The 26,404-nt window shown below is 56.3% G+C and overlaps 2 protein-coding genes across 3 annotated transcripts; one reads left to right on the top strand and one right to left on the bottom strand.

Annotated features, from left to right (window-relative positions):
- The first annotated feature begins 256 nt into the window (after positions 1-256).
- RGS5 (regulator of G protein signaling 5) lies at positions 257-13,766 on the top strand. The gene is made up of 5 exons (XM_075422353.1): positions 257-389; positions 6,130-6,240; positions 8,952-9,013; positions 9,135-9,301; positions 9,785-13,766. The coding sequence occupies exons 1-5, from the start codon at positions 346-348 to the stop codon at positions 9,944-9,946; spliced, it is 546 nt and encodes a 181-aa protein (XP_075278468.1). The 5' UTR covers positions 257-345; the 3' UTR covers positions 9,947-13,766.
- Positions 13,767-14,491: 725 nt separating this feature from the next.
- On the bottom strand, positions 14,492-21,828 carry RGS4 (regulator of G protein signaling 4). Of its 2 annotated transcripts, XM_009939266.2 has the most exons (5): positions 21,506-21,828; positions 18,906-19,010; positions 17,870-17,931; positions 16,945-17,111; positions 14,492-16,407 (listed from the first exon to the last, which is right to left on the bottom strand). In XM_009939266.2, exons 1-5 carry the CDS (start codon positions 21,547-21,549, stop codon positions 16,156-16,158), a joined length of 630 nt encoding a protein of 209 aa, XP_009937568.1. In that variant the 5' UTR covers positions 21,550-21,828; the 3' UTR covers positions 14,492-16,155. The 2 variants fall into 2 exon arrangements, with proteins under 2 accessions (XP_009937568.1, XP_075278470.1); XM_075422355.1 differs by lacking the exon at positions 16,945-17,111 and having other exon boundaries at positions 16,239-16,407; positions 21,506-21,641.
- Positions 21,829-26,404: the final 4,576 nt, after the last annotated feature.

Below are 26,404 nucleotides of genomic sequence, written 5' to 3'. Positions count from 1 at the left end.
ACCTGGAGCCTGATGTATAATTAAGACGAAATGCTGTGGGCTTCCTGAAGCACCGCCAACAGCAGTTTGTCCCTTTGCATTTGATTACCTGATCTCACCCCAGCAAATCCACATTTTTCACCCCGCGTGAGCTTAAGAGAGGAGAAAACAAAACCCAGCAGCCGCCGGGGCTGGGGCCAGCTGCGGTGGGACAGACGGCATTGGTTACAGGGCTGGCCGGGGTCCAGCTCCCGGCGCTATATAGGAGCGAGAGCGGGGAGCCTGGCTGCAGACTCAGCCGCCACTGCCGGCGTTACCCATCGCTCACGCTCTTCTCGTGGCCGAGGAAAACCGCAGCCTGCCAAGATGTGCAAAGGATTAGCAGCGCTGCCCCACACGTGCCTGGAGAGGTGAGAGCGGCCAGCCGGCGCGGGGAGGCCGGAGAGGCTCTTCCTCCACACGTCCCCACCATGGACATCTCTTACGGGTGGCTGGGATCACCCGGCTCTGAACTGGGAGGGAAGGGAGGCTTGCTGGTGAGGGTCAGCGGGGTGCTGCGGTGGCTGGGACCCTCGGGCAGGCGAGTGCTGAGCCAGTCCTGAGCTCTCCCCTCTGGGTTGGGAACCTCTCTGCTGCGGAAGACGGAGCTGCCCCAAACCCACCCTCAACCTCAGCTGCTCCCCAGCGGGCCTGGAGCAGGAGTGCGTTGGCCTCAGACCTTAATATTTGCAAAACATGGGGCAGGAGGAAAAAAGCAGGAAAGCGGTTTCCTTTCTGAGGCCAAAACAGCCCTGGCTCCAAAGTGCCTCAAAATCCTCTCTAGCTGCTTGCATCTCCCTCACACGTGGATTAGCTGGTCCTAGCCCCTCTCACGAGGCTTGGCTCTGTGCAGAGCACCCGCTCTGCCCCACTTGTGGCACCCATCCTCATCCTCGTCTTCATCCCCTTCTGCTCTGGCACTCGCCTGGAAACCTGCCCTGGGTGGCGGTGGTGCTCCCCAGGCTGCTCTCACTCCCCGGGACCCCGGGCAGGCTCCAACCCCCGGCCGTTTCCATGCTGATCGAAGCCGCTTTGCAGAGCTGGGGGGGGCTTTGGAGGGGGTCCGGTGAGAAACAGAGGTGCAAGGGAGGCCACCGCACGGGGCTGGGGTCTCCCCGCGGCGCCAGGGTACTCGATGCTTCACCTAAGGAGAAAACTTGGGAAAAGAATTTTCAGGTGAGCTACGCAGTGAGGATATCCTCGCAGCTGCAGATGCCTTGCTGCTGTTTTTTAGATGAGAGCGAGGGCGGCGTTCGCTGTCCCGGGGGAAGCTGGAGAGAGTTCCCCCTTCGTCGGCTGAAGCTGCGCCGCTGGGGGCTGATGCTGCTTGCCCCAAAGCAAGGCAAAGTCCCGTCACAGGCACGAACAGGAGCGCAGCCTGGGAGGATTTCTTTTGCTTGAAACGTGGCTTTCAGTCACCCTCGTGGCCCCATGCCCGCCTTGCCCAGGCTCCTGCAGCCTCCTGCGCCGCGGGCGGCCGCGCAGCACCCTTCCGGACGTGGGCGATCCGCACGTTTCTGCTCTGCTGTCATCTTTGTTGTCTCTCCTCTGCTACTTCCTGACACTAAATTAGCTCTTTTTCCCCACTGCTGCTGTGCTGATGCTTTCACCAACCTTTGTCATACCCTCAAATCTTCACTCTCAAAGGCAGCTTCACTCACACTTCTACACACGGGGTTAGGACTGGGTTTGTCCTATGCGCATCATCTTGTACTGCTCTGTGAGGAATTTTGACAGCCGCTTCATTGCCGGTCTCATGACACCTTCCTGCAGTTCCTTGCAACTGGTCCCCAAGTGCTGTACCCGGGTAGCACAGTATCTGCTGCTTGGCCCTTCTCCCTATGTGTGTGAGATGTTTAACAGCATGCTCCCAGCCTGTGTTCCCTTAGGAACATCTGCACCAAGGAGAACACACCATGTCCCCTACGTGTTGGGTCCTACCTTTCCCATGCTGTCATCCATGAGATGACCTTCCCCTTGCAGCTGCCTGGGGTCTGGAGAGCCCATCCAAGGTCTGCTGCAGACCCAAGGGGCTGGTACCCCCTGAGTCTCCCCAAGGCATGTGCTCACTGGCCTCTTCAGAGAGGGCCAATAGGTTTGAAGCAATCTCTTCCTACTATCAGAGCTGCGTTGACTCCTCTCCAATAGACCATATTTGTCCATGTGTCCAGCACGGCTGGCCGATACAGCTGCTGCTGACGAGCTCGGACAGTATTACTCTCGCAGCTTTCAGGCTCCTCAGATCCCCCGGTGGAGCCCTTTTCCCCTCAAGGGGCATTCCCTCTGGCACCTCCTTGCCCTCGGGCACAGCAGCAGCTTTAGCTTTCAGCCGTAGCTTGAACTTCTTTGAGCTTCTTTTTTCTTGTTTTGTTTTTAAGGCTAGAGTCTCTCCTGGCCCTTCCCAGCAGCCTTCTTGCTCTTGATGTGTTTGACAGAGCCCATATTTTCTTTTAAAGCTTCTTGGAAGCTGTTTCTCAGACTTTTTCTTGGCTTGCTCCCATATGTTCGCACACTTAACCTTCCACCGTTTACGGTCCTCTTGCTTCTTCTCACTTGGAAATAGCTGGGGGGCGGTTTCGAAGGATGCCTTGTTGTTTATAACTGCCGCTTTCACCCCGCTGTTTAGCCTTTGCTGAAGTCTTGCTTGAAAGCCTGTAATACATCTGCTGGAGGACGCCAGGGTGATGTCTTTAAATAGTCCTTCCCTCCCACCAGCCTGCAAGCGCTGGGCCGTTTTGGCTGTCCTCTCTCACTTCCTTTCAACAAGCTTCCTCGTCTCTGCCATCTCCCCATATTTCACCAAGGCCCCACAGCCCAGGATTTGCTCGGGATGGGGGGGCTCTTGCTGCTGTCCCCGCCCTGGGACCTGTGGGGCTTCAGCAGGGTGGGCAGCCACTGGTGGTCCCTCATCAGCCTAATGGGATGGAGCTATCCCCTGGGAGCAGCCGGCAGTGAGGCTGCAATGGAGGTCCAACGCCAAGCCTGGAGGGCAGGCTGGGGAGAACCCACCCACAGCACAGCCCGAGGGAAGGTGGCCCCAGAGCTGAGCTTAAATGGAGCCCCGGGCTGGGGGCAGGGTGTGGGGGTCAGCAGGGGCTGCTCAGGGCCATCAAGGCCCATTAGTGCCCTTTGAGCCTGGCAGATGTTGGCCCTAAGTCACTGTCGGAGGGTGGGAATCAGAGAGCAAGATTTGGAACCGTGTCTAAGCGTTATCCGGGAGAGTGCTTGCTGCTGCGTGAGGCTGCTGTCCATCGCCTCCAAATCTTGTGCGCGTGCTGGCCTTGTCCGGACCAGGGCAGGGGGTCCCCAGCTCCTGCTCAGGCAGGGGCAGAGTCCTGGTCCTGTCCTCCCACCTCCTTAGGCCGTTGTGTGTTAAGTCTGGCCCTCGGTGCCCCTGCTCCCCGCGCAGCCCGTGCTTTCCCCATGCCTGCTTGGGACCCCCTGACACCCACTGTCCTGGCTTCAGAGTTGAGCAAGCCCCTTCTCTCTTGGTTTTATCCCCTGCTCCTGCCAGAGGAACCCCCCACGATCGGGCTCATGGTCTGATGCCTGGAGGGGACTGTCCCCGGAGAACAGCACCCGGCACTGGCAGCGGGTCAGCCATAGCAGTGTCCCCAGCTCTACTCTCCCGAGTGTGGAGTGGTGGCAGGGAAAGGGACCAGGTGGCAGCTGGCATTTCTGCTCAGACCCTCTCTGAGGGATGCCCCCCGAGCCCACATGTCCCCTTCCCTGCGGGGAGCTGTGGCCATAAGCACGTGCATCCAGGAAAGCAAAGCCGAGGAGTGGCCGTCCTGCCCCGTTGGCTTTCGTGGGGCACCCTCTGCACCCACCCACTGCTTTGGTGCTAGTGGGGCTGTGGGTCCTGCCCCCTCGCCCACCCCTCCTCGCCATGGCTGTGCCATCAGCATGGGTCGGGACTGCCATGGGAGTCCCGGCACGGCGGTGCCAGCTGGTGGGGTTCCAAGGGCCCCCTGGGGCTCATAGGAGAGCCAGCCCCAGGCTCTGGGCATCAGGAGCCAGCTCCGGCTCGGAGCGTTTATCCACATTTGATCTATTTATTAGAGGGAGTGGGATGAATGGTGCACAGCAGCATCCCTGTCCCAGAGACACCTCGGTGCGGGAGCAGGGGAACCGCATCGCCCTTCACCTGAGGTCCTCGCCTTTCCAGGCAAGATTCAAATTTTCTCGGAAACACGAGCAATTGAGACTGTCCCTGCAGCTGCTGACATTTTCCATGACAACAGCTGGGTTGCTGGGTCTGCTCTGCCCCGTGCTGTACACTCATCGCGGGCGGTCCCTGCAGACCCTGGCTGGGCTGCTCGCTCCGGCTGGCCCCGCTGCCAGCTCCTGCATGAGCGTGGGTGGCTGTCGGAGGCAGGTTGGTGGCTGTTGGTGGCAGGTTGGTGGCTGTTGGCGGCAGGTTGCTGCAGCAGAAGCGGGGGGCAGATGGCGGGGGAGCAGAGCCCGCGCCGAGTCTCGAAAAGTCACCCGTGGGGTTGGTGGGTGGAAAGCCAAAACACAGAGGGAGTTTTACAGGGAGAGGGAAAAATTAAAGGAATGGAATTAAATAGCAGACATAGCAAGTGAGCGATCGTCCACAGAGGGCTTGTGAAAACAAACACAGCAGAGAGGAGAAGTGCAAGGAGCCCTGAAGCCAGGGATCTGCAGCCCGGCTTCAACAGCCACGCTGTGGCGAAGGCACCGAGCCCAGCCGGCCCGTGGGGGGCTGTGTGTCCCCTCGCTCTCATTCAACCCCTGTCCCCCCTCAACCAGCGAGGTGACCTGGCAGTCACCAAACATCGCTGTGCCTGGGAAAAGTCCTGGACTGCAGAGACAGGGTTTTCACCCCTTGATTTGTTCAGTCTTACGAAGCACACCTGAGTTTTCTCTGTAAAAGCTTGGCTTGCCCTTGCTACCACCACTGAGCTGCAGCAGAGGGAGAGTCCTCGGTGGCTTTGGATGCTCAGGACCGTGTTGCAAGTCATATGGCACAAAAGAGCATGTTTTGGGAGACCGCTGGACCTGCTGTCAAGCCCCAGGACCCCTCTTGTCTACATATCCTCCAAATCGATGAAGGATGAAAGATGGAGGATGAAACTCCTTTGCAAGTCAGAATACTTCACCTCCTGAAACCCTTTTTCCCCCTCTGCCCAGGAAAAGCAGGAGTTACCTGTTTGCAAGACCCTTGCTGTTGCAGACATAAAGCTTATATGTTACTGAGGAGTGAGCAGAGAAACCGCGCGCACCAGCGGGAAGGGTGGTGGGTTGCTGACAGCGTGCATTGCTGGTGGTCCCCAAGAGAGCAACAGAAAAATGACATTATCCTAATAAAAGTGCCCAGAGAGGAGGAAGCCCCCAGCTGTAAATGCCTGGGATGGTCAGGGGTGGGCACAGAGCACACCAAGGAGCATTTGACCCTGATTTTGGCAAGCATAGATGTGCGTGCTAACCTGTGTGTTTGTAGTAGCATCTCCCGGGACAGGGAGGATTTCGGCTGCGTGGTGTGAGGGTGCTTGGCAGTGGTGCTGGGCTCAGGGGCTGCACCGTGCATGGCTGGAGGCAGAGGCCACACAAAGCTCTGGGGACATGATGAGGACCTCTCCCTCTGGCTGCGGACCAGGACCCAGGGAGGGCACCCTGCTCCGGAGGCCGTCGGTGTTGTGGGGCTGGTGGGTGCAGCGCGGGATGGGGCTCTGTGTGGGGCAGGCATGGCCGAGCATCCCAGCCCATCACCCTGCGCAGCCTCCTCTCCCAAGGCAGCTCCTTCCTCTCCTCCGGGCACATCGCTATAGAAACCCAGTGCTGCACACATGTCCCCTAATTCATCGTCAGAGCAGCCCACCAGCGTGGCTGATACAATTACCTGGGCCACAGATGGGGACAAAGCAAAGAGATCGAGATCAACAGCTGCTGCTCATCATGAGTGCCTGGCTTGAAACGCCTCAGCCAGGTGTCTTTACAGCATTAGGGTCCATTTGTCCGTGTGTAATTAATTACACAGCTTTATCCCTCACCAGCGGCCGTGCTAGGGTGCGTGTGGGTGCAGGGCAGGGACCGTCCCCGCTGCCCTGTCCCTCTGCCTGACCTGCCTCTGCTCGTTCCCTCCCGCAGGGCCAAGGAGATCAAGACCAAGCTTGGCACGCTGCTCCAGAAGCCCGACTCGGCCATTGACTTCATCATCCCCTACCCCGAGAAGCCAGAGAAGCTGCCCAAGGCCCAGAAGTGAGTACTGCACCGGGACGGGCTGCGCCGGCACCCGCACCTGGCCGGAGGGGTGGATGCGAGTCCTTTTTGGGGTGCGGAGGAGGGAAGCCCCTGCTGCGGGGCCCGCGGTGGGCACAGTGGGCTTCACGTGTCCGGCAGCTCATGGCACGCTCCTCGTGACCTGCCAGCCAGGTGCGGGCTCCAAGAGTTACGTCAGGGCAGCATGAGACATGCCAGGCAATACAGCTTTCTGCAAATCAGATTTCTCACGGAAACTCAATTTACTTTTGATGAGATTTCACATTATTCGATAAAGGCTTTGCCAAAGGCGTACGGCACTTGGTCTTCTCTGAGTCTCCTGTCTCAGCTAAGAGGTGCCAGCCCTGCACAGGCTGCTGGCTCTGGGGCGGCAGCGTGTCCCCAAGCTGGGTGCATGGCCCCACGGAGCAGTGCCTGGCTCTGGGCAGCTCCGCGACGATGACACCGTCTCACCTTATTGCCTTCGTGCCGAGCCGCTGCTCTCCAGCACCAAGCTGGTTTAGTGACAAAGCAAAGCAGAGAAGCTAGAGAGGCTGATGGGCTGTGCCGCAGGAATAACAGCTCAAAGCAGGCAAAATAAACCTTTAAAAGAGGTGTTAGCTTAAATCTAAAAGCAGGGTGGCTTCCTGGACGCAGGGTGGTGGCCTCACCTGGGGCAGCTCCAGCCCAGCCTGGGGCAGCTGAGCCAGGTGCCTGAGCTGCTGCCCTGGCCGTCCTTCGGCCATCCCTCGTCCCTGCCACTGTTGGGTGGGTGACACTCTGGGAGACGCGTGCCCCTGCCCCGGGGAGCTGCTCCCTGCCCGTGAGCTGCCCCCAGACACACGCAGAGCCGGAGGACCCGGGTCTGACAGCACCCAGGCTACCTAGCTTGCCAGAGGCAGGAGAGGCTGACTGGCCCAGTCAGCCTGGCTCACGGCACAGCGAACGAGGGCTCATCTCGAAGGGCCCGAGTGGCCACGTCGCCATGGAAACCAGGAGAGCTGCATGCCCACTCTTCACAAGGCCAGGTTTCTACTTCCACTTTAAAATCGCAACTTTTCATTTTACACCAGTCCCTCTCCCTCAGCCCAGGTAATGTTACTCTAAACCAGTAACCCTCCACCAAGGGATTGCTAAAAACCTCGAACAAATTCAAACAAGCCCGGAAAGCAACCCCAAAGTGCAGACAAACACCCCGCTCTCCCTGAGGAGAGCCCGCAGAGAGCTCAGTCGCCCGGCCAGGCAGAGCCCCGACAGACGGCGCGTTTCACACTCAGCGGCCGCCGTGCCCCGGATGCCTCTGCGAAGGAGATGCATTTGTCCCCATCAGCCGTCCCTGCTGAAAGCTGGAGAACATCTCCACTCGCTGCTGGCTGGAGGAGTTGTTTTCCCCTGCGCTGCATCGTTACTCAGCCCTGGTATCACTCACCCGTCAGCATCTCACTCGTAGTTAATACCATCCCTGGGACATTCAGCTAATGGCAAAGTGAGTTTGGTAGTTTCCAGGAAATCTGGATCATGTCGGGTCGCGGCAGCGATGCTCCCCCTCACCGGGAGCGGGGAGACGCCTGGCAGGAGCGTGCTGGCAGGGAGAGCTCTGATCCTTGATAGCGAGTGCAAACGCAGTTTGGGGTCCAGAAAGCAAATGGTCAGAGCCCCCATCACAGTCTTTACTGCTGGGCGCTGGAGGTTTGACGACAAGTGAGGGCTGGATACCCAACCTGAGCAACCTTTGCGTTTCTGCTGTTCTCCTCTCCCCCTGGAGCCCCTGAGCTGGGCAGGAGCACCCGTGCTTTCCCCAGACCTACCACAGGAGCACCAAGGCCCCCAGAACCATAGGCTGTCCTGCCCGCGGCTCCCTCCCCATCCCTGGGGCTGCTCCGCTCGCCCAGAGGGTTTCAGCCCTGACACCTGCCCCTGCAGCAGCGAAGCAAGGCTGAGTTGCGGCCGGGTGGTCTGCAGCAAGCCCGGTGCTCAGCAGCATGGGGGGGGCTTCGCTTCCCCTCCAGTGTCGGGCATTGACCGTGGTGGGCAGCAGGGTGGGCAGAAGCAGCTTGGTCAAACTCCATGGGGCTTAACCCCCCCCCCCCCCCCCCGAGCCTCTTTAGTCACATTACAAGCATTGAATTTAAAAAACAAAACAAAACTGCACCAAAAAAAGAGGAAAAACCACGCACATGCAAAATGCGGAAGGTTTTCGGCAGAGGCTGGTGTCCTGCCCCGCCGCGGGCGTGGGAATGGGCCAGGCAGGCTGTGGGAGTGAAGGGGTGCTGACCCCAGCCCCGCAGCGCGGGGACGGAAGGATCCGGCCCTTTCACCGCCCTGCTCCCGGCAGGGAGCATCCTTCCCCATCCCAGGGGGAAAACACAGGGATGATTCCCAGCTGCTGGCTGAGCCTGCGCTCTGCCCTCCCATGCAGGGGTGCTGGAGTAAGGAGGGGACCCGGGGCTGCAGCGGGGCTTGCTTTGCAGCTCAGCCACGTCTCTGCTCAAACACGGGGGAATTCGCCCACCCAGCCCTGTCCTCACCTCCCCGGGAGAAGGGTACTCGTGCTGCGATGCAGCAGCATCTCCATTGCTCAACCAACATCCCCCTCCTGCAGCAGTCTCCACAGCTCGTTACTCCATTCCTCCCATTTTTAAAAGAATTATTTAAAAACCTGGGGCTGTGGGATGAGCGTGGACTACCTGGGCTTTCTTGATTACCTTCAGACCATCACTGGAGGAGGCTCTGCAGTGGCACGATTCCCTGGAGAAGATCCTGCAAAACCCCTGTAAGTCCACATCCCCCTGCAGTCGTGTCCCCCCATCCTGTCCCATCCCTACAGTGATGCTCAGGAAGGGCTCAGCCCCCTGGGACCGCCAGCACTCAGTGAAGGCTCATCCCCCCCGCAGATGGTCTCGCCAGCTTCCGCAGCTTCCTGTGCTCCGAGTTCAGTGAGGAGAACGTCGAGTTTTGGGTAGCATGCGAGGAGTACAAGAAAACCAAGTCCCCCGTGAAGATGGCAGAGAAGGCCAAGAAGATCTATGAGGAGTTCATCCAGACTGAGGCACCCAAAGAGGTCAGTGGCCACAGGGCAGGAGACAGCGCCGGGAGGGAGGAGGCTGCTGCCCAGGTGGCCTCATCCCGAAGGAGAGCGGTGGCTGCACAGCACCCCGTCCCACGGCTGAGGGGCTCCCACCCTTTGCAGCCCTGGTGCCTCTGTTCACAACTCAGCATTTCCCCACAGCCTCTGCTGGGCTCCCTCCTGCCACAGGCACCTCCAGCAGACGCCTGTCCTCCCCTCCCCGCAGAGGGGTTACCTTAGCCAGGAGGGATAACAACTTACAGCAGTCCTCCTCCCAGAGTTACACCTGCTGCAGGATAGGTCTCGTCCCTCATTACAGATTTGCCACCAGTAATTTCCCCAGATTAAGAGACCCTGCTTCAGTCCCTCTCCATAACCTCTGTGTGGTTGCTGGTGGGACAGAGCAGGCAAGGGGAGATGCCATCACCCACCCCTCACAAAGGCAGGGTCCCCAGCCCTCTTACACTCCCATCACAGGTGAACATCGACCACTTCACCAAAGGTGTGACCATGAAGAACCTGGTGGAGCCATCACCAAGCAGCTTTGACATGGCCCAGAAGAGGATCTTTGCCCTGATGGAGAAAGACTCCCTGCCCAGATTTGTGCGGTCGGAGTTTTATCAGGAGTTAATCAAGTAGCAATGCGGCAGGGCTGTGCGAGGCGATCCCCGCGGGCCATCCCACTGCTTCTGTCTACACACCTGCCCCTTCTCCTGCAGCTGCTTTGCTTTCTTGATACCACCCTAGAAGAGCACCCAGGGGCGTTGCTAAACATCTCCCCCTGTGCTTTGGACTGTCAGGTGTCCTGATGTTTCCTCTCTTACAGTTTCTTTCCTCTCCCACATAAGACCATTTAGCAGAAACCCCCAGTGATCCTCCCTGGGTTTGGGAGCAGCCCCAGCTCCGCAGCCAGAGTGTCCCTGGGGCGCTGGAGCTCAGCTTCCATCAGAGGCTCCGAGGCACCGGCTCTGCCTCCCTAGGACATGACAATATTTCTCCCTGTTTTGCCCGTGTCTCTGGTTTGGCCCAGGCTCGCTCCCTCCTCCTGGCTTCCAGGGCATTGCTGGGGCTCACAGGACACCCCACGGGCACTCCCCTCCCCAGCCAGCCCCGGCGTGCAGGGCCGGCCACGGCCGCCATGGGATCTGTCTGTCCCAGCAGGCAGAGTGACAGCCGTGCGGTGGGGACAGCCTTGCGGTGGGGATGGAGGCAGTGATGGCTGTAGGCAGAGCATGGCCGTGCACGGCAGCGGGCACCTGGCTGGCGCGAGGGGTGGCAGAGCGAGCCTGCGGCACCACTGCCCCCGTGACCCCCGCTGCGAGTCAGCCTGTTTGCTTCACACTAAAGACCGTAAAGAGGGTAAAACAAGAGCCGTTTGTTCAAAACACGGGGACTGTTTAGCACCCCAGCCCTCCCGCTCGCTCCAACTGCTTGCACGACGTACTGAGCTCACAGCCTGCAGCCTGCGCCCGCGTCCCCCGTGCCTGCACGCAGCCCTCAGCGGTGCTGGTGGATGGTGGAGTGCTGGGATTGCCGCTCTGGGGCTGTCGCCGTGGCGGTTTCTTGCTCCAGTTGCTTCTCTCTGCGGTAGGCAGGCCAAAGCGACACTTCTGCACAAACCCAAGCGAGGGGCATCGATTAGTGGAGGGAGGAAAATCATGCTGGGGCAGAAAATCCTGCTAATTGCAGCTGTTCAGATCCAATTAAAAAACAAAACAAAACAAAAACCCAAACCAAAACTCAAACCCAAACACAAAACCATCATTGGAAATATGAAAAATAAACCCCTGCCTTCTTGAACAGATGGCAAACTCTGCTGAGTTTGTGTAGCCTGCATCTCTCTCTCTCCTGTCTCCTCCCGTCTGCCCAGGACATGTGTTTCCGTAAGGCTGTCGCTTACAAAGACCAGCTCTTTTCTAACGCTCCAAGGCCAGCCCACGGTTTGCTAGCAGAAGAATTTGCATCTGAGGATGGGGCAAGGGCACACGCGAAAGGCAGCTGGGGTCTCATTTCAGCCTCGAGGAGAACATGGTGAACCGACAAACCCCCGCTCTGCTGCGTCCCGGTGATGGTTTCCTGGTGCAGCATCTGCAGGGCTGTGGCTCGCCACAAGCCTGCGGCGGGGATCGGCCTGCCCAGCCAGCAACCTGACGGATGTGGGCGAATTAATGAGCGACCGTGCTCCCAGCGGGCATCTCAGAGCAGCCGCCCTCCCTCGGGCTGCTCAACCTCCACGGCAAGCCATGAGACTTCATGCGAAACGCAGTCACATAAACAACCGGTTTGCCAACTTCTTAAAGACTTTCAAAATCTGATCAAAACCCCACCAGCCCCAAATATTTACACGATGTCACTATGGTGATGGAGAAAAATACATCCTGAGCTGCAGGAAGCAGGCTGCGCTCTCCAGGCAGGGATGGGCAGGCAGGGGAAGGATGGAGGCCATCACTAACATGGCTTTTTTTTTTTTTCCTCTGAAGCAAACGGCCTGGGAAAGTGGGTGCCGGAGCAGCGGGGGGATGCTTGTGGGGCATTCCCTGGGGATGAGCGTGGGGGGCAGCTTGGGCAGCTGCAAGGAGCCCAAGGGAGCCACAGGAGGGTCCCTTCGAAAGGGCACAGGGCAGCCTCGGTAGCGCCCGTCGCCCAGAGCTGCTGGGCGAGAAGGGGGAGGTGGGCGCAGGGCTGGGTGCGGGGGCTTGGCCTGCCCTCCTGCTGCGGGTGCTCCCACCGCCGCCGCCCACACAAGCTCCCTGCACCCTCCTAACGTCTCCATGGACTGGCGTCAATACAAGTGAGTTCAGCGTGTTCAAGCTCCCTGTTCACAGCGTGACTCATAGAAATGCAAAACCCAACAGGCTTCCCTGCAGAAAGACCTAGATCTTTCATTTTTACTTAATCCTTTGGCAGCTATTTCCAGATGCCCTCACATGTTTCGCAGTTAAACACTGACACTGATGCCGCTGAGGTTGGGACGCTGCTGGAGGCTGGCTTCCTACACGCTGTCACAACCTGAGATGTCACCAGCCACAACGGCAACGTGTGAGGCAGGGAGAAGGTGTCAGGGTATGTACGTGCCGGAAAGAAAGGTGGAGGCTGGATTCAGGAGAGATGGAACAGCTCTATTGACAATCCCTCCCCAGCTCGATTTCTGCTGAAATGCTGGAAGCCTGCGTTAAGGGGTGGTTGAACAGGTGCCAGTGAGCTACCAGGTGGCCCTCACATGCAGCCCCTGAAATGTTTTGGAGCTCTTGGGAAGTTGTGTTTGTGTAGAACGGTCGTTTGGCTCATTACTCAGGCAGGCTCGCCCCAGAAAGGCGGCAAAGTCTGCACCCCACCCCATGGTCGAGCTTTCCATGTGCCCAGAGGTGTTTACTGTTGGGCTGATACCAACCATCATATTTCTGGTAGGAAATACTTCATGTATTTTATCACTCTTGCTCTCATGAAATTTGGTATATGTACGAGCACAATATATATATGTATACACACAATGTTGTACACCTGTATCCCTATAATCGTATATAAGTATACACAGAGACATATAGCCATACTCCTAATGTGGGCATCCGGATCCTCAGCAAGTCAGAGAGGCAAAAAGCAGAGTTTCTGGTATTGTGCTTGGGGTCCGTCACAGAGATGAGCGTGTGTGGGTTTAGCACAGTTCCAGACCCCACTGAGGGAAATCTTGGCCTCCACCTGTGTCAATGCAAAGATGCGTCTTCCAAAAAACATCCTCCGAAATCACCCTGTGCCCATGGCCTCTGGGTGCCCGCGGTCCTGGCACCTCCGAGGGCCCGACCCAGCGCAGGAGGCAGGTCTGTGCTCGCCGAGGGACCCCAACCCCTGCCGTGGGGCAAGGCAACCCCACACTGCAGCCGGGCTCCCCGGGCCCCAGGCACTGCCTCTGTGCCCGCCCGCTGCCTGCTGCCCACCGCGGGGACGTGCGGCGGAGGGCTCCTTGCTGCGACATCCCCAGGATTAACGCCGGGGTATTGTTTGCTGCGTGTCTGCTGGTTACTTCATCGACCCAGACCCTCGCACCTCGCCGGCCATGCTGTGAACCACCCGGCTCTTCCCGCACGCCGAGGCAGGGCTCTGCATCGCTGCCTGGTCCCAGCCCTGCCCTGGCACTGCCAACGCCTGCGAGGCAGTGGCGGGAGCTGCCCCCGGGGAGCTGGGGGTGTCCCAGGGCTCACCCAGGCTCCCCGCAGCCCTCGGTCACTCCCTGGAGGGTGCTGAGTGCTGTGGCCAAGGGCTGGAGCAAGGGCAGGGCTGGGACTGGCTCCCGACACCCGCGAGCAGCAGTTTTTCAGTCTGACATTCTCCGTGTGATTCCCACTAGAGATCTTCACGTGGGGAAGGCATGGGGTGCTGGTGTGCAGATAGGAACTGGTTGTGTTAACCCGTATTCGTGTACCACTCAGTAATCCACACATAAACATGTATTTCTGCTACTGTCTTGACAGACTTTTCATTTTGTTTCTCAGTACTTAAAGCGTGGCGTTTCCTTACCCTCTACGGGGCACTCCCAAAAGTTGTGCCCAAAAGCCCTGGCAAGCCCAAAGGCCTCCGAGATCTTCTGCTGCAGCAGATGTGGGGGCTTCTCGGGAAACTGCAAAGCGAGTAAAACCATCACCCCAGGAGGCTGGCCCAGAGGAACCTCCCCGGCACGGCACCGGGCTCCGGCTCCCGCTCCGGCAGCAGCCGCTGTGCCTCAGGGGCCGGGGCTGAGTGGGATCCAGCCCTGCTCCCCCCAGCCGCCCCCGGGCAGCAGCTCTGCAGCCACAGGGTTTGGGTCCAGGGACGGGTTGAGCTCCGAGCTAAAATGTGTTCCCTGCCGGAGCTCTGAGTGGGAAACCATCTGCAGCAAGGAGGTGCTCCCTTACATTCCCCCCTCCAGGGCTGCCAAGGGGGCTTCCCGCTCACCCCAGACCCTCAGCCAGGACAGGTGGTCCCTGTGCCAGGCTCGCTGCCAGGCACAGCAGGGACACCAAAGAGCCCAGCATCCCCCAGGCTCACTGTGCCGAGGGTACCTGAAGGATATAATGGCTGTTTCATCTTTCCATAATTTAAACAATCTCTGAGTGAAGCCATTTGTAAAATGACTTTTTAGAGTAACCTTGGCCAATGAATTGTATCTCCACGCATTTTCTTTGGTTCACACAATGGCATTTTAGAAGGGACTAATGCAAACATTTTTATTTAGAATGTATTTGTCAGTATTTAAATATCAATACAGTTTTTGCAATAGTTATCAAGAGTCCCCAGTACCAGGAGAAAATAACACATAGCCACATGCTTGGCTATGTTCAGAGCTTTAGCAAGCCTCTCCATCTCTTAGCTCAACATGCAGGGGTGGTAGGTGTCGGTACAATCTAATAAATACAAAATAAAGCAAACATCAGAAGAGATGTTTCTCTGTCGGCCTGGACGTGCCTACTGGGGAACCACGGCCTCCTCCTGCCATGCCAAAACCCTGGGGTGAGAACGGTTGTCTGGACTGGGATGCAGAGCAAGGAACACACGGCTGTCAGAGCAGCAGTGTCACGAGCCCTGGGGGAGAGCGTCCCTGGCAGCCGCTGACTGCTCAGAGCAGGTGGTCCCGGCTGCTGCCTGGCGATGCCCGGGACCGCGGCCTCAGACAGCAAGCCCTGCATCCATCCCTTGTGCCAGCTGCAGGTCAGTGTCAGTCCCAAGGCCCCCAGTGAAGGCCCCGTCTAACCACGCCGATTTAAATGTAATTTGCCTTCTGGCAAAGCCCAGGAGCAGTAATGAGATTGACACATTCCTCCTACCATCTTCAGGAAAAAAGTGAGTCATGCTACTAACTGAATTATAAAATCACTTAAATAACATTAAATAAAAAAAAGAAGACATTTTCAGGTACTTGCAGGCAGGGCCTTTCCTCCCCATCTGTCGTGGTCCTACTCCACCACAAACTGCTCCGTGCACCCAGGGCAGGCAAACCTGAATTCAGATGGCGCTCCCAGGGTTAGCCGTGTACCCCTGCCAGTCTGGGGGAGGAGGAACACGTTTCTGTGCTGCTCAGCCATGGTATTTAACCTGGGAGCCTGAAGGACAAAACCAATAATATATGAAATAATGAACCTCTCCCAAAATAATAGCTCTGTACAGCCCTAGGAACGATCCTTGGCCAGCATAAACTAGAGGCTACAGAGGGAGACGCGGCCAGAGGGGAGAGCTCCCCTGCGATCGCGGCTGTGCTGATGGAGGGCGGCTGTTTGGCTGAGAAGTTTTGATCTCCCTTCAAGCGAGGGTGGGAGCTCTCCCTGTGTCCGCTTACTGTAATGCAGCACAGCCTGCATTCTGAGCAAATACTGCTGAAGGCCGAAATATTTGGGAGCTGCTGTTCAGACAGCTAATGACCAGAGCAAGTCCTTCTCATCTAAGCTTTTGCCGATTAGAAAGGGGGGAGATCACAGTCCCCAGCTTGGCTTCCCTTGGCTCCCTCTTCCCCCTGCTCCTTGCGAGGTGCCACGCTGCGACACCACAAGCCTTGTCCCTGGGTGGGGAGCGCGGGGTCCGAGCGTGCGAGCCTGCCGCTCTCCTCGCGGGGCTCGCCAGAAACACCACGGACACACAGCGGTTGCACCCAGCGTTCACGTCAGAGACAGACTCCAGGGCTCCTACGCTGACGGAGTCAGAGGAGGGTTCGCTACACAGACTGAGCCTGGCCGGGGTTACAAATGCTGGCTGTTGCATGACATGGGACACAACTGGGACGTTAGACAGCGACTGGAGACAGCTCTGCTGCTTCATGCCAATGAGTGCTTTTTGCTGCCATGATTTCCTGCGAGAGCCCAGCCCGCTCCTGCCTTGCTGCAGGTTCAGGCGCACTGAGAGACGATGTTAGAGTTGCAGTCTAAGGTGTGAGTGTGGCTTCTTTTGCAGCTTTCGGGCCCGCAGCCAGCACCAGGTGGGCTGACCAAGTCCAGGTAGTAGGGGGACTTGAGGAAACGGCGGTAAGAATCCTTTTCCATGAGGGTGAATATTTTTCTCTGAGCCTCATCAAAGCAGGACAGTGTAGGCTCCAGCATATTGTGGCTTGTCTTCTCCCGTGTGCACGAATCCAGGTTCACCTGTGGGCCAAAGGGACAGCGTACGTATAATCTGTTCCAGAAGTGGCTAGGATAGGCAAGGGAAAATCCAAGCGTCTCTTCACCAAGTGTGCTTAAGCTGTCCTTAACGGGCAGTGGTCTGAAATGGCTGTTGGGCACCCTGTGGCCTCGGCAGAATGTGTGCAGCTGGGTACCAGCACATCTCTGCTGCCAGACGGACTGTCAGGGCAGACTGACACACATCCCGCCAGGATGCAGCCAGCCAGGACACTCCAGCAACTGCATGGGAGCCGCCGGGACACTGGGACTTGGAGTCCTCTCGGGCTTCTCCCATTTGAGTGTGCATGTGGGATGGCCACATGGTTGTAACTAAACCTATTATCTCTCTATGCAATTTTAATATGAAAGCCATAAGAATGACACCATTTCCTTGCTAACTAGCAGAGAAGCAGCACCCTCCAGCTCTTGTGAAACTACCCATCTCTACTCCCCTGTGCTGCTGGCCTGGTTCGGAACCCAGGGTGACACTTTTGCCCAAGAAATGTTCTGTGCACATACCTCTTTTGTTGCCTGGACCGAGATGAATTCATCATAGATCTTTCTGGCCTTGGGGCTGAGCTTAGCTGGTGACTTGATTTTCTTGTAGTCCTCACAACTGACCCAGAACTCGATGTTTTCCTCACTGTACTCAGATTTGAGGAAAGCGCGGAAAGCAGCCAGTCCTCCTACAGATTGTTCAGAGGAAAACCAGATCAGGTAAGAGTGTTGGTGCCTGGATAGTCGCACCCATGAACCCCAGAGCCTCAGCACACAGCAGTTCTGGGTTCTCCTTCCCAGAGCTGAAGGAGCAGCTCCCCTGGGGCTGGCAGCGGGGACAACTGCCAGCCTCCGCGAGGGAGGCTGGAATTCAGACAGGCCCCATGAGGACGTCACACGTGGGTCTGCAGCTGCCTGCTCCCCTGCTGTGACCTTCAGTGGCTCAGCCAGCAGAACACAAGCAACTCGCACGTTCCCAGGAGGCCCCGAGGAGACAGCCAACACACGCCGCAGAGTCTCCGGCCATGGGAAAAACACAAAGGAAGCATCAAGGACATCAGCGTAGCCTGGAACCGATGGGAAGACAAAGTCTCCCATGGGCTCAGCTGCAAATGGTTTCTCCACTTTCTGGTTCTGGTTTAACCTGCTGTTAACTGCGTGCTGCAGTCTTGCCCTCCCCTTGCAGAGGGGCTGAACCAGCTGCCTTCACAACAGGGACAGCTCAGCAGCAGGTCAAAGCCTCGCTCACGATACATTGGGATTGCCCCTTGGATCTGACTAGAAGCACCCTTCACCAGGCCTCCCAGAGGCCTGTGTGGTCAAAGGAGCTGCCACGTGCTGCTAAGAGATGTAAGATGATGACCCATGCCCCATCCAGGGGCTGCTCGCTACACACACCCCAGACAGCACCCCCAACACCTCCAACGAAAGGGCCCCCTTCACTTACTGTCATGGTGGATCAAGTTGTCCAAAGAGTCTGCCCACTTTCTGACTTCCTCTTGGCTAACCCTAAAAGGAGACAAAGGGAGAAATAGGGGGAAGATTTAAGGGGAGTACAGAAAGGACAAATTTGGTTTCTAGCTCAGCACCATTAGAAAATGTTCTTCCCTGATTGTTGTAAGAGTATACACGAGAGACCAAGAAGGAAATGTCTGATTGCTTTACAAAGATCCCTGGGGATCCCAGACCTCATCTACAGAAATTCCAGTTTGCAATCCCCATCATCAGCCATGGGCTGGAAAGGAATTTTCCTGTAGAAATTGTTGGGGACTTTGTGTTTATTTTGTGACTCACTGTGCTGGGGCACGGACCTGGGATTACTCTTACAGGTCACATCAGTGAACTTCAAAGGGTCGATTTCTTTAACCCATCAGGGGAACAGTAACTAGATGGAAGAGTCAGGAACATGGGAGCTAGAAACACATGTGGAATATGGGACAAATCCTGCATTCATTGCCCCCACCACACCAGAACATCCTAAGGCTCATCTATTGCAGGAGCATACCTCTGCCTTTGGAGTCCTGCTTGGAAAGGACACCGTCTACTTGCGCCTCAGTGAGAGCAGCGATACCCTGACAGGCTGTGCTCTCTGTTTTCTGTGCCAATACCTCTGTGCAGCTGTGTGGATCATTGCACAAATCCAGGCCAGAGACACAGTGATGCTGATTGTGCAATGTGTCAGGTCTCACTGGGTCTTGTGATGGCGTTATTCCCTTGTGCAGGAGACTGCACAAGTCTTTTCATGTGCACATGCACATTGAGTCACAGAAGCGTGGGCAGAAAGGGATCTCTAGTTCAACCTTCCTCACAGGAAGGGACTAGCAATACCTGAGGGCTATTGCCACACTAGACTCAAACGCGCAGGTGCTCAGGAGCTACTGGGAAACAGCAGCAGGAACACTAATGAAGTTCAGCTCAGCGAAGGAGTAAACAACATTTCGCAGCCAGACCGGGCTTAACTACATGGCAGTATCTGCTCTTACCTCTGGCTTGAAGATGTTTTCTCCTTCTTGCCCTGGGAAGAGCTGTAGTCACAGGAGTCTGATTTCTGCAGCAAGAAGCCCAGACGATGCTTCATGTCTTTGGCGCTGAAAGGAAAGATTCAAGAACGAGATGAAGATGATGTGACGCAACTCCCTCTGCAGCCTCCTCACCCGCAGTGAGCTCCTTCAGCATTACTCAGTGACACAAATGCAGGTCACTGCTAGTGGCTCCAGTGCTGACTCTCCACCCCTCACATAATCCACATTTCTGTTGCTAGACAAACACAACAAAGAAGTAATTTTTCACTTTCAACAGCACCATTTTCTTGCCGAGAGGGTCATCAGCCTGGAAGCAGGGCTGGCAAAGGGGGAGAAGCTGCTGTTTTCCTGCTGTTTGTTTGCAGTTCAAATATTGTGATAGAAAGGCATCACCGTGCTGTAAATGTGTGACTTGTCCCTGAGCCGATTTGCCCAGCGCCCAGTGTCTGGTTCTTGCACCCTCACTAATCCTGTCCCGCAGCCCTCGCCACCTCCCCACGGCATCACCCAGCTACAGGAGCAGCGGGGCTGGGCCAGGCCACCCCACCAAGCAGCTGCCCCAACACAGAGGGAAGGGGAGGACGCGCAGGGCTCGGAACAGGACTGTGGGGTGTCACCGGGGGACGAGCCAGGAGCTGCACCACAACCAGCCGCTCCCTTGCTTCGCAGCAAGCTCCTACGAGGATGCCTGCTTAATTTTGTTCTGCTTTCCATCGTGCTCAGCACAATCATTGCCTGACAGCAGCTTCCAGATACGCAGCTGGTATCAGCCTCAGCGCCTCTCTGGATTTTCTTCCAGTTCAAGAACTAGGGGGCAGGTAAATCAGCCCTGCTTGCTCAGAGGTGCAAGCCCTGGCCTGCCGCAGCGTGCAGCGATAGCATAAAGCAGGAAATTCTCCTCCTGCTCCTCAGATCAGAGCCTGGAAAAGAGCAAGAGGTTGTGCCGCAGGGCTGAGGTCCAGCAGCCACTCAGCCTCCCAGCACTGCTCTTTGCTCCAGCCACAGCACCCCGTCAGCACTCCCAGCCATATCTTCTCTCACCGCTTGCTCGTGCCCATAAACGTTTCCTTAACGACCCCGGCACTGGGGTGAGAGCGCAGGAAGCTCGTAGCTTCGTTAGGGCAGGGTGCGTGTGACCAGAGCCAACGCTGCCAGATTGCTGCTTCCCAGAAGAAGACTACGGCTCTGTTCCCCAGGAAGGCGGCAGCGGGAGGGAACAAGACACTGCTGCTTGCAGCGAGGCCTGCAGCTTTCTGGGAGAGAGGGAATTTTTGGGGAATCCTGGACAGAAGTGGTTAAGAGATGTGAAGTTTTTTCTCCTTGGATTTTTTCAAGTGTTCTTTTTTTGTTTCCCTCCCCCTCACCAAATATTCCTGCGAATTGTAGGGGAGAGTGCCAATATTTTTTCCTCACATTTTCAGTACTTGTTTTCAAATCCACCACGAGTGGGGAGATTTTTCTCCTGGATGGAAGCAGGCTGAGCCTCATCCCAACCCTCTCCTGTTGCACAGCCCCTGTGGAGCAGCCTCGGGAGTGCTCCTGAAGGTGTGAGCGGCCAGAAAGGTAGCGCCGGCCATCAGAGACCTGTGCAAATCTGTGTGGGCTGGATGAGCAGGGAGTTTTGTGGGGTCAGTGCCCTTCTGGGGACCTGGACCACCCTGCTGGGGGTCTCCAGGCCCCATCACACCTGAAAGGGGTAAACACCCCTCCACAGAATCACAGAATCATTAAGGTTGGAAAAGACCTCTAAGATCATCAAGTCTAACCGTCCAGGTTCATGGCCACCCTGCAGGCACAGAGACCCCCACATGCTGGGCTGTGGGGCAGGCCGTGCCGCCAAGGGCACGCGTGGGGATCCACAGCCAGGTCCTGCACCCACGGCAGGGGTACGGCTCAGCCCACCCCTATCGGCACCGCACAATAGGGGTATGGCTGGCCCCATAGTGCTGTGTGGTGGGGGTACAGCCTCACCCGGACCCCACCACCAGCACACACCGCTCTAGCCGCAGCTGCATCCGGACCCACGGTGCCCTGGGCTGGCCCGCATCCCTCCCTGCTCTGCCTGGCCTGCATCCCTACCCAGCTGGCATCCCTGCCCTGCCTGGCCCACTGGCATGGGGTCTCTGGTCCTGCCCAGCCAGGTTTCTGCTTGGGATGTGTTTTGGGGAATGATACTCAATGTTTCTTGATATCCCGTCTACCTCAGAAAATTCAAGAAAAGAAAATTCAGCAGAGAAAGAGGATTCAAAGGAGAAAAAGGGTGCAAAGCTTGCGGCAGAAGCAGGTGACAGGAACATCAAAATATAGCCATGCTAAAAGCTGCTCATTTTGCTGATGGGAAGGATGGGTTTAGAGTTCCCACAGCTCTGTACAAAGGCTTTATGCAATTCTGCTTCTGACTAACAGGAAAGAAAAAAAAGACTGTAAGCAATCATTTGTATCTAGTCTTACAAAATGATCAGAGCTGAATCTGCCACTTCAGCTTCAGACACAAAGTGCAACACATCAGGGTATCTCCAGACTAATGAGACCATTAACAGACGCTCGGAAATAAACAGTACCTTTTTAAGCAAGTGGCTGGCAGCGCGGCGAGTCCCTTGCACATCTTGCTCCCGATGTCGGCTCTGTATTCCAGGAAAAACAACAACGCAGGAGGCGGCAGAGGCGGCGTGCGGGTCCTTCGCCTTCTGCAGAATTCAGTCTCGCCTCTGAGCCAGCTGCGCTGCCTTGGCTCCGTTTTATAGCCTAGCCCAAACAGCCCAGCGGCACCCGCCGCCCCAGTCAGGAGTCGGCACAGCAGCAGCACCCGTCCCCTTTTCACACGCTCGAGAGGAAGAGGGTGACGTAGGAGCCCAGACAAAGGAGTGAGTGGGACTGAAAACCTTACCAGAGATGAAGCTCGGTGTCTGGCTGCAGAGGTGGATGCTTTTCAGAGGGTGGAAAAAGCTTCAGGGGCTTTCCTCTATTGCGAAAGGTGGAATGGTGCAGATAAAAGCCGGAGGAGATTTTCAGAGGGGCACAGACAGTAAAAAGGGTCAGAGAGTCAATTCTGAGAAGTGAGATGAGCTTTGCTGGTTCCTCTGTTCATTTTTTCCCTTCTATTTAAAGCAACTTGGGGAAAACAAGGGACAAGAATTTTAAACACGAAAGGTTCCCACAATCCCAACAAACGCAGAAACCAAAGCTCTAAGGAGCGAAGAGTGTAAATTCACCAGGGAACTACCCAGGCAGATGAGACTCTCCTGTATTATTCTAGAGGCATGTGGATATAAGCCTTTGGTGAGGCTGGGAAAAATGTTCTGAAGGGTATATCGTTATCAGGATACAAAATGTGTGTGTCCTAGCACACACATATTTGGGGACAGCTCATGTAGGAAGAGACAGACAAGAGGCTGACTGCATGGCTGCCTTAGATATATGGGTATCATGGCAACACCTTGCTTCTCCCTCTGCATTTGGCCCTGATCAAAAGCCAGACCTTGGGGCTCAGGAGTCCCTGAGTCACCAAGAGAAGATGATTAATGAAAATGATAGGCATAACGGTGCCTGCCCAGAGAGGGCTTTGTGGCAGTGTTGAGACTGCTCTGTGCTAAAGGATGGACCCGTGAAACACCTGGCTGCAGCGATGTTTGGTGGTGACTGCACTGCCTGGCTTTGCTGCAGTCCCAAGGGAGAGTAGAATGACTCCATCTACATCACTTGTCCGCAGCCCTTGGAGGGTGCAGAAGGCAGTTGCCCCTCTGGAGAGAGAGAATGGGCTGATATTTATTGAGTCGCGGCTCAGCACAGCCTATGCCATCGTTATAAAAGAGGGGAAACCTTTGGACAGATGGACGTGCATATGGGCTGATGCACTTCAGGTCTTGCTCCTGCTGTGAAACAAATAAGCCTCTGTTCAGTAGCGGGCTGTCGGCCCACGCTACCCACTGCTGCGTTCACTCTCCCCCGAAACCTTTAAATGCTTTGCCCACAACCTGCAGAAGTTGCAGGGTCAGCTTTTCCCTCCTGCATCTCTAGAGCACACAGCCAGCAGCACAGACAACCCAGATCCCAGACTAGTTTACCTGCCTTGGCTCACTGCATCCTCTCAGATCATTAACCATGTTGAAAGGCAATGCTCTAATTGACTTTAAAATGCTTTTATACAAACACAGCTATCCTGCTGGCAAACCTGAGGCAACATGCTTGCAAGTCCTGCACTGTTCGGACTGAAAATCAGCTCCAGCACAGGCCAGTGTAAAATTTTAACGGAGTGAATCCCCTTGTGCTTTTAGTGTTGGTGGGTTGACAGCACTTGGGTCTGTAGGAAGAGACTGAGCGCTGGCAGAGTTGGTGCCAAAGCTCTCTGATGTCTTCTGTTTGGGGAGGAGAGAAGCCAAAGAGTGGAATATGGCCACCGAGAAAAAATGTTAATAATTAATTGCTAAATATTTAATTTAATTAATTTAGTCTCAAACTTGTGCAATGTTACTGCTGTTCGTGTGCAACTGCAGCACATTCATTCAAGCAATTCAAGAGCTCAGCTGGCCAAGATGGTCAAGGTATCTGCAAGCTCTAACCCTGGCAGCCTGAGCCTGACCTCCCAGCTCAGGAAGGTCCCAAAGGCTGCTTGCAAGGGTAGGGATCCTCTGTGCAGAACACAGAAATTCTGCAGTTTCTCTGCAAATTGGCATGTAACCAGATTTAGGAACGTCATGCTTCTCTGTGGATTGTAGGTATGACACTCGAATGCTGGCATTGTCAACATCAAGTCACCTTCTGCATTCTCCAACTTGTCTGTGAGCAGCCTGTAATAAGAAATTTCTAACACTGCCATCACAACAGCCCACCCAAAGGGCTTTGCAATTACAGCCATCCTCCCTGGGCTGGGTATGCAGATTCCTGGAACAGCTGCTGTTGAAATTTCCTGTTTTCCAGTTCATTAACACAGACTGGTTCAGTCTGGCTGCCATGCGAGGAGTTTGGGTTTGCACAGTGTCTCCCCCAAGCTGTGTTTCCCAGCTGCTGCAGTTTCACATCCTCTCAGCTGCTCCAGCTGGTCCCCAAAGTACCCGCTTCCACCTCTCACCCTTCAGAGTCAGTCCTCTTCTCCCAGGGCACAGACCAAAACCTCCTCCTGCTCCTCCCTGCCAGTTAGAGAAGGGGCAGCTCACTCCGCTTTGCACGCCTGTCACATCACCTCTGGCTCGCCTCACCTGCGGCATGGAGAAACCAGCAGTGAGGATGGGCTGGGGGTGGGGGGTCCCTGGCCAACACATCTCTTGGCCCTGTGGCGCTTTGGAGGCACCCAGGGGCTCCTCGCAGGAGACAGCACGATGGTAAACGTCTGTGGTTCCCAGTGTGGCATCCCACTCATCCCTGCTGCATCCTCTGCCCTGCCTCCCCGAGGAGCTGGAGACATGCTCTGAAACGGAGCTTTCCCTCCCACCGTCACGGCCAGGGAGAAGCGTCACCCCGGCCTGCTCAGCCCCGTACACAATCGCGCGCGGGATGTGTCCCTCGGCTGAGCCGCAGCCCGGCGGCAGGGACCACGGGGAACGCCGCTGCGGTGGTCGCTGCCCAGAGCAGAGCTGCTCCAGGCTGTTGCCCTCCCGCCAGCGCGGGGCTCTCCCGCCCCGGTCCCCTCCCATTGCAGAGCAGCGCGCTGCGGGATGCGTGACCGTGCAAGGAGCACGCCTGCTTTGCGTCACTGGAGAGAGAAGGGCACGCCATGGCAGCCGTGAGGACGTGCTGCAGGGCCAGAGCTGCTTCTGTCACTGCTGCCTTCCCAGGCCCATCCCGCAGAGGCTAACAGCGGCCCACTCCTCCTCCTCCTCACATCTCGCAAAGCCAGCCAGGCACCTTGAGACCCAGCTAGCAAATCACCCATCTTTCTCACGGGCATCCCCATCCCCGTGCACGTCTGGCCCCCTATCTGCGCTTCAGACAGCGCTGGTGAGGAGCCGGGGCAGCTGCCACCCCCAGCAGAAGCACTAACCAGGGTGGCACTGGTCCCCAAGCCCCAGACTGCAGAAGCCCTGTGCGAGCAGCTGCCCTGGTGACACTTCTGCCCATGCAAGCGGCCCTGGCACCGAGCCCTGCTGGACCCCCCCAGTTTGCTTCTCCCATACCCAAGCCCCCCCACACGAAAACGCTTCCAGTGCAACCTCCCACCATCGATTTCTTCTCCAGTACACTCATTAGAGGGTAAGATTTCCTTCCAGTAACGAGGGCTGCATCTTCTCCACATATATGTACGCTTTGATTGAATTACGGCTAATGAGCTGGGAGCGGAGCGCCCTGGAACGACCATTGGGAACTGGGCTTGGATGAATCAGCTCAGCACGTGCCTGCGCCTGAGACTGCTTGCAGCCATGTTTCCTGTCCCAGGGCACTGACTGTGGCCTGATCTCCCTAAAAGACACATGGAGAGGCCACTCTTGTCCTCCACAGGGTCCCTTCATCAGCATTGGGATTCCCAGAAATGCTGTCCCACAGCACAGCCTGCAGAAATCCTTCCTTCCCATGTCTCCGCAACGCACCGCCTGACTTCACTCGTGACCGCAGCCAAGGCCCTCGCAGCCAGCCCCCAGAGGCAGCCTTTGAGGAGAGATCGTCTCCTCCCAAACTAGCCCTGACGAGAGGGAGGGCTCACCGCTCTGCCATGCACGGGAACCTCCTCAAGTGGGTGCACCTCCAGGCTGACCCAGTCACCTTTCTGCCTCTCTCGGATGAGGCAAAGATGAACTTTCAGAGGAAAAGCAGCTTTGGCTTGTTGTCGGGGTTTGTTGCTGAGCCTGCTCCTCTCTGAAACGACGCTCTGTAAACGTTCGCACATTCATTCAGCGTGTTCCTTCATCCCAGCTTCACACAAGTCGCACAACCAAACATACAGCTCATACAATTTTCCCATGCTCTCAGGTCTTTTCTACTTACACGTACACCTACAATCTCAGTGGATTTTTGTCAGTTCCGAGAGCCTGGAAGTTCCTAATAATCCGGGGGGGGGGGGGTGGCTGGATTTTTCTTCGCTTCAGCCCTTGGTTTTTGGGCTGCCTGTTTCTCCTGTTACTACCCAGAAGAAAATATTTCATCTTGTATCAAAGGAAGAATTTTGTTCAGCCCAAATGGACTTATTTTTCTCCCAACTTGGGTTTGCTAATGAAATAAGTGCATTTTTCTTGTCTGGCTAGTGTTCTTGTTTGTGGGCATCAGACAACAGAAAATGCTATAATTTGACTAATTTGCCTTCCAGTTTCCCAAATCTCTGTCTCATTATTCATCTTGATCAACAGCCCTTCAAACATTCCCTCTTAATCACTGACAAAGTTTCGAATAACACTGGCCCACAAATGAAGCCGACGTATGCCTGTTCACTGATGCCTTCCCGACACTAAAACCACTTTGAAATGTCTCATTTAGCCACTTTAAGTCCATTTAATATGGATTTTATGACATTTTAAGCCAAATATTGATAGCAA

This window comes from Opisthocomus hoazin, chromosome 6 (assembly GCF_030867145.1).
Source record: "Opisthocomus hoazin isolate bOpiHoa1 chromosome 6, bOpiHoa1.hap1, whole genome shotgun sequence".
Classification (NCBI taxonomy): Eukaryota; Metazoa; Chordata; class Aves; order Opisthocomiformes; family Opisthocomidae; genus Opisthocomus; species Opisthocomus hoazin.
This window is presented reverse-complemented; position numbering and strand designations above follow the sequence as displayed.

Bases quoted from the DNA above. Each gene is read 5' to 3' on its own strand.
- RGS5 (XM_075422353.1), top strand. From the start codon at position 346: ATGTGCAAAGGATTAGCAGCGCTGCCCCACACGTGCCTGGAGAG. The intron at 390-6,129 runs GTGAGAGCGGCC...TCCCTCCCGCAG, and splicing joins CCCCACACGTGCCTGGAGAG to GGCCAAGGAGATCAAGACCA. The intron at 9,014-9,134 runs GTAAGTCCACAT...TCCCCCCCGCAG, and splicing joins GAAGATCCTGCAAAACCCCT to ATGGTCTCGCCAGCTTCCGC.
- RGS4 (XM_009939266.2), bottom strand. From the start codon at position 21,549: ATGTGCAAGGGACTCGCCGCGCTGCCAGCCACTTGCTTAAAAAG. The intron at 17,112-17,869 runs GTAAGTGAAGGG...AACAATCTGTAG, and splicing joins CAACTTGATCCACCATGACA to GAGGACTGGCTGCTTTCCGC. The intron at 16,408-16,944 runs GTATGTGCACAG...TTTGGCCCACAG, and splicing joins CGGTCCAGGCAACAAAAGAG to GTGAACCTGGATTCGTGCAC.